Here is a 10,629-nt window from a genome sequence, read left to right as displayed (position 1 = left end):
ATTTATTGTGTTATTTGCTGTTTCTTCATAATTATTTGTGAAATTTACTACTTGTCACTGAACTCTCTCTCTCTCTCTCTCTCTCTCTCTCCTTTAAATTCTTTCCTGTAAAAAAAAAACAAAAAACAAACACAATACATATACTGTATAAACAATCAGCGAAATTATGTACGTGTATTCAACTGACGGACTCAGGGAAAAAAAAATATAAATCATACTGTAAATCTTTCAATTGAAAATGTAAAAATGCAGAAAGATGGGTAGGTTTAGGGGTAGAGTTAGGGGATAGAATATACACAGTATAAAAATTTTGAACCGTGATTACTTTGGTTCATGAAAACCCAAAGTGTGTGTGTGTGTGTGTGTGTGTGTGTGTGTGTGTGTGTGTGCGTGCGCGCATGTGCTTTTGTTTATATTACATTGTGGGGACCAAATGTCCCCATGATGTAATATAAACCTGAGTTCACCTACATCGTGGGGACCAGCCAGCGGTCCCCACAATGTAAATGGGTTTATAAATCATATAGAATGAGTTTTTGTGAAAAAGTAAAAGTTTGCACAGTTTCCTGTGAGGGTTAGGTTTAGGGGTAGGGGCAGGGTAGGGGGATAGAATGTACAGTTTGTTCAGTGTAAAATGCATTGAAGTCTATGGAAAGTCCCCACAATTCACATTGTGTGTGTGTGTGTGTGCGTGTGTGCCTGTGTTTCAAGGTCACAGAAGGGGGATTTCTAATCAACACTCAACACTACTCATATTACACCAATATATCACATGCCAGACACATCCCTCACATTAATATTTCAGCTAAATAATTTATTTGTATAGTCTATAAATATACTATACATATCACTAGAAAATATAACGTTTCAATTTTACATTTAAACAATCCTAATCAATAAAAGTAACACTTTAAAATAAGGTTCATTAGTTAACATTAGTTAACTACTTGAACAAATAATGAACTGCACTTATACAGCATTTATATATTAGTTAATGTTAATTTCAGTATTTATTAATACATTATTAAGCTTGTTAACATTAGTTAATGCACTGTGAACTAACATGAACAAACAATTAACAACTGTATTTTCATTAACTAATGTTAACGAGGATTAGTAAATACAGTAACAAATGTCTTACTCATGGTTAGTTCATGATAGTTAAAACATTAATGTTTAACTAATGAACCTTATTGTAAAGTGTTACCGTCAATTTATGGGTAAATTGTCTGTATAGGCATAGTTAAATTCACCTTGCAAATGAGAGCCAGGTCTTAGAAAGTGATCTTGTTGCTTCCTAGTGTTCTCATCAATTAGACTAAAAATACACTCTTAAAATTAGACCATGCCATACAACAACTGCTGGGACTGGATAGTGGCCAATGGAAGACTCTTGACAATCCATTCACTGCATGCATACTAATACAGATTCGACTGCAACATTGGATGTGCATTCATTTTTTCCACAATGTCTATAACACTAAACCCCATTTCAACCAAATTCTCAATAGCCTAAACCAATTTGTGGAATAAATCACTTTGTTTGCCTGAACTTGAAAGCAGTTAGACACCATTTGGAAATCTCATGGACTCTTTTTGCAAAACTCTAAACACATTCTCTCTCACTAAAACATATTTTGCACTGCTATGTTAAACACAACTACAACACAGTTGTCCTCATTTACACAACTACTTAAAATTGTTCATAGTCGTTTCTAATGATGTGATCAAAAAAACTGTACAAAATATAGCCAGTGCACAGGTGGCACAGGTGCACTGAATGTTAATACCAACAATGGACGGAAACAATCTGAGAGGGAGAGGAGGAAGAGAATGTGTAAGAGGTGGTTGACAAGGAGAAGGAGGAAGAGGATGAGGATGAGAAAGAGCAAGGTATGGAGAGTGTTGTCGAGGATGGATCCAGGCACACCAGAGGGTTTTCCCCTTTGCCTCGAAGGGGACAACATTGCCTTTGATGTGGACAAATCCTCTGGCTGAACCCAGCATGAGCAGCACGTGATGCTGAGGCAGAATGAATCTCTCATTGACCTTGATTTTGCTGGGTTTTTTTAGTGTATTATATAACATGTTTTCATTTAAAGTTTTATTTGACCTTTTGGACTTTTGCATTTTGACATTATGTAAGTGCTGATTATACAAACATTCAATACAATATTCAATACAATACCATACTTGCAGTACATACAATATTTTTTACCTTAAGCTGTGATTACTATACTTTTTTATATAATTGAATTTGTTTATACAATGTAGCCCACATTTTTTTCCTGTAACTACATGCTCTGGATGCTGAGTTCTTCATGTTTTTATGTAGCATCCAATGAATGATCTGTAATGTTTATATATTGGCTGGCTGTGTGTCTGATGCATTGTTTGATTATGAGTACAGGTGGAATGGTTTTGAGATGATTTGTTATTTGAAGAGACATCCATTTGTAGCGGTGTCAGAAACCATAGTGGACATTTTTGAGTGCACTCAATTCCATAATGTTCCTCAACAACAAGTGTAAAATTGATTTACACTCAATGAGTTGCTGCTAGGGAATACCCATGCACTGGACTGACAGAATTCCTCTCTGAATTAATTCATTTATTTTCATTCACTTATTCAGTAGACTATATTAGTAGAGTAATGTGGGAACAGTAAGCGGTAATACAGGGCGATTTTGGATACAGCCAATGGAAATGATGACTTATCTGACTGCTGAGTAGCACGTTTGATAAAACAGAGTCAAGTATTCTAGAGAGGACATAGAAGATTCCAGAAGATATGATAAAAGTTGTTATATTTCATTTGAATTACGAGTTTACAGTCCAATGTGTATAACAAATAGACTGTGCTCTATTATTGGCATACTAAATGAATATATAAATTACCTAAGAACAGCTAAATATAATGAAGGTATCAATATAATAATTGAAATCGCCGTCCAAGATACAGCTGAGTGCTTAGTGCTAAATTACAATCAAGAAAGTTTATGAAACCTTTCAAAACATATCCACTTGGTCTGGTAATGATAATTTTTTACTTTGATTTTATGAGAGTTACCCAGAGCCTCTATAAACTCTGCAACTCATCAACAATTTTGCTGCAACTCAATAATTTTGAGTCATTTAGCACTCAGTTATTATGGAAAAGCAGAGACACTGTAACATTCACATCATTATCACACTCCAGAAAAAAAGCAGATTCATTATGTTTGAAGCTCTGTAAACACATCAATACAAATTGATTTCAAATTTCATGCAAAACTGTGCTGAACTTCATAACTATAGCTTGGTGCAAAACAGAAGCACATCTCCTCTTGCTAAATATAGCCAAATTAATTCATTTAGGACATGGGTGTTGAACACAGTTCCTGGAGGACCACAGTCCTACAGAGTTTAGTCCTAACCCTGCTTCAACACACAAACTTAGTTCAAACTTAGTTCATGGAGGGCCACAACCCTGCAGAGTTTAGCTTTGACCCTAATTAAATGCACACTCTAAAAAATGCTGGGTTGTTTCAACCCAAATTTGGGTCAAATATGGACAAATCCAGCCGCTGGGTTACATTTTTTTTTATTAAAATGTAGGTTAGGTTTGTGCATATATGACCCAAATTTGGGTTGAAACAACCCAGCATTTATTTTTAGAGTGTAATTTTAATTAGGGTTGAACTAAACTCTGCAGGGTTGTGGGCCTCCATGAACTTGACATCCCTGATTTAAGATATTGTCAACGTCTCTGTGCAGGATCAGGAATTGCAGGATACAGGAGGAAACCGGAAAAGGTGGAGTCGTTGGTGTTATCTGCATACACTCCCCCAAACCCCTCATCTCCATAGACCTGCAGCCATACCTCATCTCCTGCCTCCAAACGCAAGATAACAGAACCTGATGCCTGATCCACATTGGTTTCCTGGTACTGGTCATATGTGAACATGATAGCCTTGTCATTCATGTAGAGACTGACTTTAGCATCTTTAGTGTAGACGGTTAGATGATAAGTGAAGAAGTACACCCCTGGTAGAATGCAGCGGAACTTTCCAGAAACATCATCATAATGGTGCTGGTCGTTGTAGAAGAACTTGTTAAAGCGGATTGGAACGTTGGTGGTGGGAACAAGTTCACTGAGACCTACGCTAAAGGCTGAATGGTAAGACAAGGCACTGTCCCCACGGGCTCCTTTCAGACCTGGGTTCCCAGGAAAGCCTCTCGGCCCAGCAGGACCGACATCCCCCTTCTGTCCAGGATCTCCTTTCTCACCTGCTTCACCTACACACAAAAAAACAACAACAACAAAACAGAGACATTATGTACTGTAGCACAGGGATGTGCACAGGAATTTTGAGGGGCAGTTGCTCTGACCTAAAAAAAAAAGGGCGCTCTGACCTAAAAAAATGTTATAGTGTTTTGACATCGACAACCCATGTGCATTTTACCTCAAACTTGCGTCTAGTTAACTTTCTAAAGTAGCAATCGCTTCTCGGGTCGACATTAACACACTGGTATCACGAGATACCAACCTTTCGCAAACTTGCTTCCAACACTCATTCTCATGGAGGCACGGTGAGCACGGAGGGGAGGGGCTGTGCGTGCGTGAGTTTTCGTTTTCGTTTTCGTTAAGGATTATAACCTTACTCACCTTTCCGACAACGTTAAGTCGTCTCACCCGACAACCGCGACAATCTCCTTCTAGTGCCGCTCATGCAGGCTCAGCTCAGGTGCCGGTCGCGTGCAGCCACGTAAACAGAGTTTGCCCTTCCCCTACTGACTTTAACTTTCGGACGGGTGTCCGAATATGGAAGTGAATGAGGCTTTGCGATTTTTTTTTTTATCTAGGCCTACGTGAAATTCTGCATCCATTGTACGTTTTTTTTATTTTTTTTTTTCCACCTCGGAAGGGCAACGTGAGTCGAGAAGGGCATATGGGCAGTTGCCCGGGCAACCTGAGCAACCCCCTGTGCACGCCCCTGCTGTAGCAGGTGATCAGAACAGCAGAAGAGTCATATACACTGTGGGCCAAAACAGTATTTGGACTCTTGATTAGAGTTAAAGGTGCTAAAGAGGATGTTTTGTTTTATACATTTTTGCAATATTACTTGAAACTGTCTTTACTAAATGATAAAAGACTATTTATTAGGTGCACTGAAAGTAATAATATTAATATATATCATCTGTGCACGAGGTAGGGCCTTAAAAACATCAGCCAATCATTTACTCAATCATCGCGTAAACGATTGGCCCTCTGACTTGTCAATCACTGCCGTGACATTCCTTGTGAGAGACGAGCGCGGCTGCGCACTCCAGTAACTTTCCACATTCCACAGGCACCGCATGCAATGTTTTTGTCAGGAGACAGGAATAACAAGTGCAGATTATGAGTTACCTGTGGTGAGTCCGACATAATGAATCCAAAAAACACGACACAGTGAATGCCGGTGGTAAACACTCGTGTTCCAATACTCGTGCACAAGTTTTGGGAGGCATTCCTTTGAAATGAGCTGTGAAGGAGGGGGATTGTTCATACGCATGCGCTCATTTAAAAAACTCACTAACAGTCTTTGGATTCTCAGTCGACGAAAAGATCCTCTCTATCACCTTTAAGAGATTGCAAACCAAAATTGGACCAATCAGCTGTAAGCAAAGTGACATACACTGTATCTACATACACTGTAAGTCCCCCTTATCTCTTGCTCCAAATCAAAGCAGTTTACAGTGAAAGCATTTTAGACACAAAATTGCCTGGCTTTTGCTTCTAATTATTTATTATATTTCTTTATATGAACTTTATATATTATATTCTTACACATAAGCAATTACAATTTGACAATATTCAACTTCTCTAATAGCATTTAGATGCTAATTACATTTTCTTAGCGATATATGCTAAATGACAGTATTTTCTTTGCACTAAGTGCAAACAGTGGCAGATATTATTTGCACCTCAGTGTATCGTAGTACATTATAAAACAGTATGCAATAATAACATACTGAATGTAAATGATTATATTACAATCATTAAATGGATGCAGCCTTATTGGGATAATAAAGCCCTCCCTAAACCTACCCCTAATCCTACATGATAAGCACATTATTCCTACTATTAAATACCCATTAGGCACTTTATTTGCACTTTCCAAATTACATTAATTTTTATTTAAAATAAACACCTTTCAATACTGATATGTGATGGGAAAAGGGATAAGAATGAGTTTGGTCAAATTCAAACTCAGGTTAATCACGTCAAAAGTTACCGCCACCCCTCCTTACTCATCTTGTCACTGCTTCTGTTAACAGACAGGTTTCTTTTGGAATTTTTCCTGGTCCAACCAAACATTGGTGGGCAGAGTTAGTGCAAATTGCCTTTGCCAACAAGGCAGGCTATTTGCACTTAGGGTGTACTCACACTAGGTATGGTTTCTTTGTTCCTTGTGCCCTGACACGATTGTCCCCCCTCCCCACTCGTTTACATCATGTATGATGCAACTTTTTGTTTTGAAGAAAACAGGAAGAATGGTGCTTTCGCTAATAGACTGTCTAATAGAGTTATAATTTATGCCACACAGTGATTTTCACTTGATTGTGCTGCAAGTATCAGATTATTATGGAGGCAGGCAGCTGACATTGATGGGGGAATTTGCAGTTTTACTCACAAACTACAATTCCTGTTCATCAATAAGGTGAGAACCAGACCCATTGTAAACTTAAATATACTCAATTTAATTAAATTAATTGAAAAGGGCACTGTGATGACAGTAGCGCACCCAAAGTTGGTCCGTGCTCCGGCGTGGTTAGCGCTCACACTATTCACACACGCCCGGCACGGTAAGAAGTGATTACACTAGTCAAACGAACCAGACTCTTGGGGATCAAACACCCTCTGGCATTTTTTTAAATCATCTAGTGAGAGTACACCCTTAGTGTACATTAAATAGACACTCCATTTAAGGCAAAGTGTCTCAAAAGGCAAAGCTCAAATTGTTGAATTTACATGTTTTCTTTTAAGATCTTTATGAACCTATACAAATTATTAATTCACAAGTTTGTTTGCCCATATAATTTTTAAGCTATTATGGTTAAACATATTTGGCTTGCTGTCCGCAGTGGAAGGGCTTGAGGAAGCAGCTTCAACTCATGCTTAGATATAAGATGTCTACATTATTTTGGTAGAGTTAGGGAGGTGGAGGTGTGCCAAAACAGCTGATGCTGGAGCAAGGTGAGAGGGCTGCTTATATGCTCTGGCAGTTAATTGAAAGATTAGATGGGTTCACTCTTCCCGAAATTACGCTTAAAGGGTTAGTTCAACCAAAAATTTCTTTCATTAAGTACTCACCCTCATATCGTCCCAGACCCATAAGTCCTTCGTTTGTCTCAGAACACAAATTAAGATATTTTTGATGAAATCAGAGGGTCTGATCCACACAGAGGCAGCAACGACTAAAGACATTGTTAAAATCGTTGGTGTGACTACAGTGGTTCAACTTTAATATTACGAAGTGATGAGAATACTGTGCAAAAACAACAACAACAACAACAACAAAAAAGACTGTCATGTCCCCTGTCATACTTCTACGATATTTTCGTTGCAGAGCTTCAGTGTATACGTACGAGCGGCGGCTCAGTATTGGCCGGCTCTGGTCATGTGAGCAGCATGAGCATGAGCCTGCATGAGCCCTTGTTCAGACATAAACACTGAAGCTCTGCAACAAAAATAGCGTAGCAGTATGACAGGGGACAGACAAATTTGCTGAATAAAGTCGATATTTTTGCTTACAAAAAGTATTCTCGTCACTTTATAATATTAAGTCTGAACGACCATTTTAACAATGTCTTTAGTACCTTTCTGGACCTCAAAAAGGTCTTACAGGTGTGGAATGACATAGGGGGGAGTAATTAATGACAGAAATTTCTTTTTTTGGTGATCTAACCCTTTAAGAACTTCACTTAAATTCATTTGATTCACTTGCATTGCAGCCATATCACCCTGTAGCCCAAGACTGGTTGCCCACTGAAGTTAAGCAAGGCTGAGTCTGGTTATACCTGGATGGGAGACCTCCTGGGAAAACTAGGTTGCTGCTGGAAGAGGTGTTAGTGAGGCCAGCAGGGGGTGCTGTTTGGGTCCTAACACCCCAGTATATTGATGGGGACACTGTATTGCAAAAAGCACCATCCTTCACCCATCCGTCCTTCGAAAAGAGTAGGGGTGTAACTTTGACATCCTGGCCAAATTAGCCCATTGGCCTCCTAATTAGCCCCATATATACTGATTGGCTTTATCACTTTGTCTCCTCTCCACCAATAAGCTGGTGTGTGGTGGGCATTCTGGCACTATATGGCTGCCATCGTATCATCCAGGTGGATGCTGCTCATTGGTGGTGGTTGAGGAGATTCCCCCTTCCATATGTAAAGTGCTTTGAGTACCCAGAAAAGTGCTATCTAAATGTAAGGAATTATTGTTATTATTGATATTTTCTTTTAACTGTTTTCACAGACTTTCATGTTTTTTCTGACTTTTATTTAAATTTATATTTTAATTAAAATCTCCTAATCTCCACCAAAGAAGTGAATTGTGCCAACTCTCTCACGAAGAGTCAATCACACTCTCATGTGATTGGCTATTTGTTGTATTAGAAAGTCTGGATCAAACCCTGAGTTGACAGAGAATGTTTAAAGTGAGTGTTGTGAATCTTCTGAACCTGGTCTAAACAAGCTTGGATTTGTTTGGTTTTGAAAACTTTAAACCAACTCTGAAACTCGCTAAACTCAACTAGCTTTTGTAACAAGCCATTGGTGAGGTCATCAGAGATGAAAAGTTGTTTCAGAGGTGAAAAATTAGCCAAGTTTCCTCTAACCTTTATCTCCTTTCTCGCCCCTCGATCCATCACGCCCATCTCTGCCATCTCTCCCAGGTTTTCCACTGTGCCCAGGTGTACCAGGAACACCTCCCATCCACATGGCACATGGCTGTCTATCATCAGGTTGAGTGACATCTGGCCCTGGACCCTCAGGCTCTTCAACCTCCTGTCCTCCCTCCTCAGCCCCTTCATCCACTGCTATTTGCTCTAAAGATTCCTCTAATAGGTCTTGACCTTGACCCAGTCGCCCAACGAGAATGATTCCCAATAAGATCTTCCACAGTAGCGTCATACTGATGTCAAATGAAATATTCAAGAATTTAAAAACCATGTTATCCTGCTACATAAACTAATACTATGTATTGTACGTCTTATATAAAACTTGAGATGCCACACTTTACAAATTGTGAATTGTTTGACTTTTTGTCATGACATAGAACACAATATTATAAGCTAATCCCTAATCTAAACTGCCTGATGCAACTGGCTTTGGAAATGCCAACACATTTTAGTGCCACGTCAAACCAAACACGCTTGACCTGTTCTTTACTGATATAGAGGCTCTATATTAAAGCAATGTTATGAAAAATTCTTGTGTTAAGAAAATGTCTTTCTTACCTGGTCTGAATGTGTGTGTGTCCCCAAAGCACAGAACAGTAAGAACAACCACTGAGCAGCACAACTGCCTTTGTTGGAAATGTACTGTCATCACTGAGGGCTTCTCTGAACTATATTTATCCAAGTCTAGATGTATTTATGGCTTGTTGAACAGCAGGCCACTTAATCCAATCTGATTTTAGTTTGACATAGAAGGCTAAAGAAGGTCTTAATTTTTGCTATATTATTGGAATTATAGGAGTAAGAGAAACAGAATTATCAAGTGTCATCATGTCGTTTTCCTTTATCCTTTACTGAAATTTCATGACACCGCACCTAACTTGCATTCAACAATTCTCAAAACCATTCTCTTTTCATGTACACAGTATCAAAATACATAGCATAAGTGTGAATAAAATAATAATATTTAATACATTGTTTTTATTTACAGATGTGTTAAATGCAAAGTTGTGTATTTAATGACTTTACTAAATTGTCTCTGTAAATTAGTTTCTATAATTGCCTATAATTTATAACTGTCTGCAATACAAAACTCATTATTCATGTGAGATCTCGGTTCCATCATATTAGATGAAAACTAATAGCTTAATTTAGTTTTCTCAGAACAGAATATTCTGTCATATTAAGAAAGATTAGCCTGTACATAACTATTCTAAACTATACACTTTTCCTAATGTTTCTGGAAGAGTTCTGGTAAAAACAACCAGAAGGGGGCAGTACTTGTTCATCTGGTGTACTTACCTACACCATCTTCAGTATATTCTCAACCATTACCTATCCCTTCAAAAACATTATAGGAAACACCACATTAATTTTTCCTCATTCAAGTGTCGATTTTCTTTTTTTTTTTTTTTTTAAACGCATGAAGCTATAATCAAATGTTTCGTTGTTGTTTAAAAGCAGAGGCTCTGTTCTTTCTTTTGATTGCATGGTCAGATTTTCATACATCAATATATTCTGGGGACCATGACATGTTTTAAATTATCAAAAACGCTGGCAGTGGCTGGCAACTTTAAAAACAAACAAAACACTTTGGTGGGGAAAGAGTTAAATGTCGAAGTCCTCACTAATCCTGATTCATTGTAAAGTTGTACATATGGCTGGAGCACTGCCATAGAAGAACACAAGAAATTTCTAATGCATCAAAAAA

The 10,629-nt window shown here is 38.2% G+C and overlaps 1 protein-coding gene across 2 annotated transcripts; it reads right to left on the bottom strand.

Moving 5' to 3' along the window:
- Positions 1–2,048: 2,048 nt before the first annotated feature.
- adipoqb (adiponectin, C1Q and collagen domain containing, b) lies at positions 2,049–9,579 on the bottom strand. Of its 2 annotated transcripts, XM_067363147.1 has the most exons (4): positions 9,480–9,579; positions 8,859–9,154; positions 5,559–5,604; positions 2,049–4,278 (listed from the first exon to the last, which is right to left on the bottom strand). In XM_067363147.1, exons 2-4 carry the CDS (start codon positions 9,051–9,053, stop codon positions 3,740–3,742), a joined length of 780 nt encoding a protein of 259 aa, XP_067219248.1. In that variant the 5' UTR covers positions 9,054–9,154; positions 9,480–9,579; the 3' UTR covers positions 2,049–3,739. The 2 variants fall into 2 exon arrangements, with proteins under 2 accessions (XP_067219248.1, XP_067219247.1); XM_067363146.1 differs by lacking the exon at positions 5,559–5,604 and having other exon boundaries at positions 2,050–4,278; positions 9,480–9,573.
- Positions 9,580–10,629: the final 1,050 nt, after the last annotated feature.

This window comes from Chanodichthys erythropterus, chromosome 16 (assembly GCF_024489055.1).
Source record: "Chanodichthys erythropterus isolate Z2021 chromosome 16, ASM2448905v1, whole genome shotgun sequence".
Taxonomy (NCBI): Eukaryota; Metazoa; Chordata; class Actinopteri; order Cypriniformes; family Xenocyprididae; genus Chanodichthys; species Chanodichthys erythropterus.
Note: the sequence above shows the minus strand (reverse complement) of the source record. Positions and strands in the feature narration are given on the sequence as shown.

Bases quoted from the DNA above. Each gene is read 5' to 3' on its own strand.
- adipoqb (XM_067363146.1), bottom strand. From the start codon at position 9,153: ATGACGCTACTGTGGAAGATCTTATTGGGAATCATTCTCGTTGGGCGA. The intron at 4,279-8,858 runs GTTAGAGGAAAC...TTTTGTGTGTAG, and splicing joins GGGCGAGAAAGGAGATAAAG to GTGAAGCAGGTGAGAAAGGA.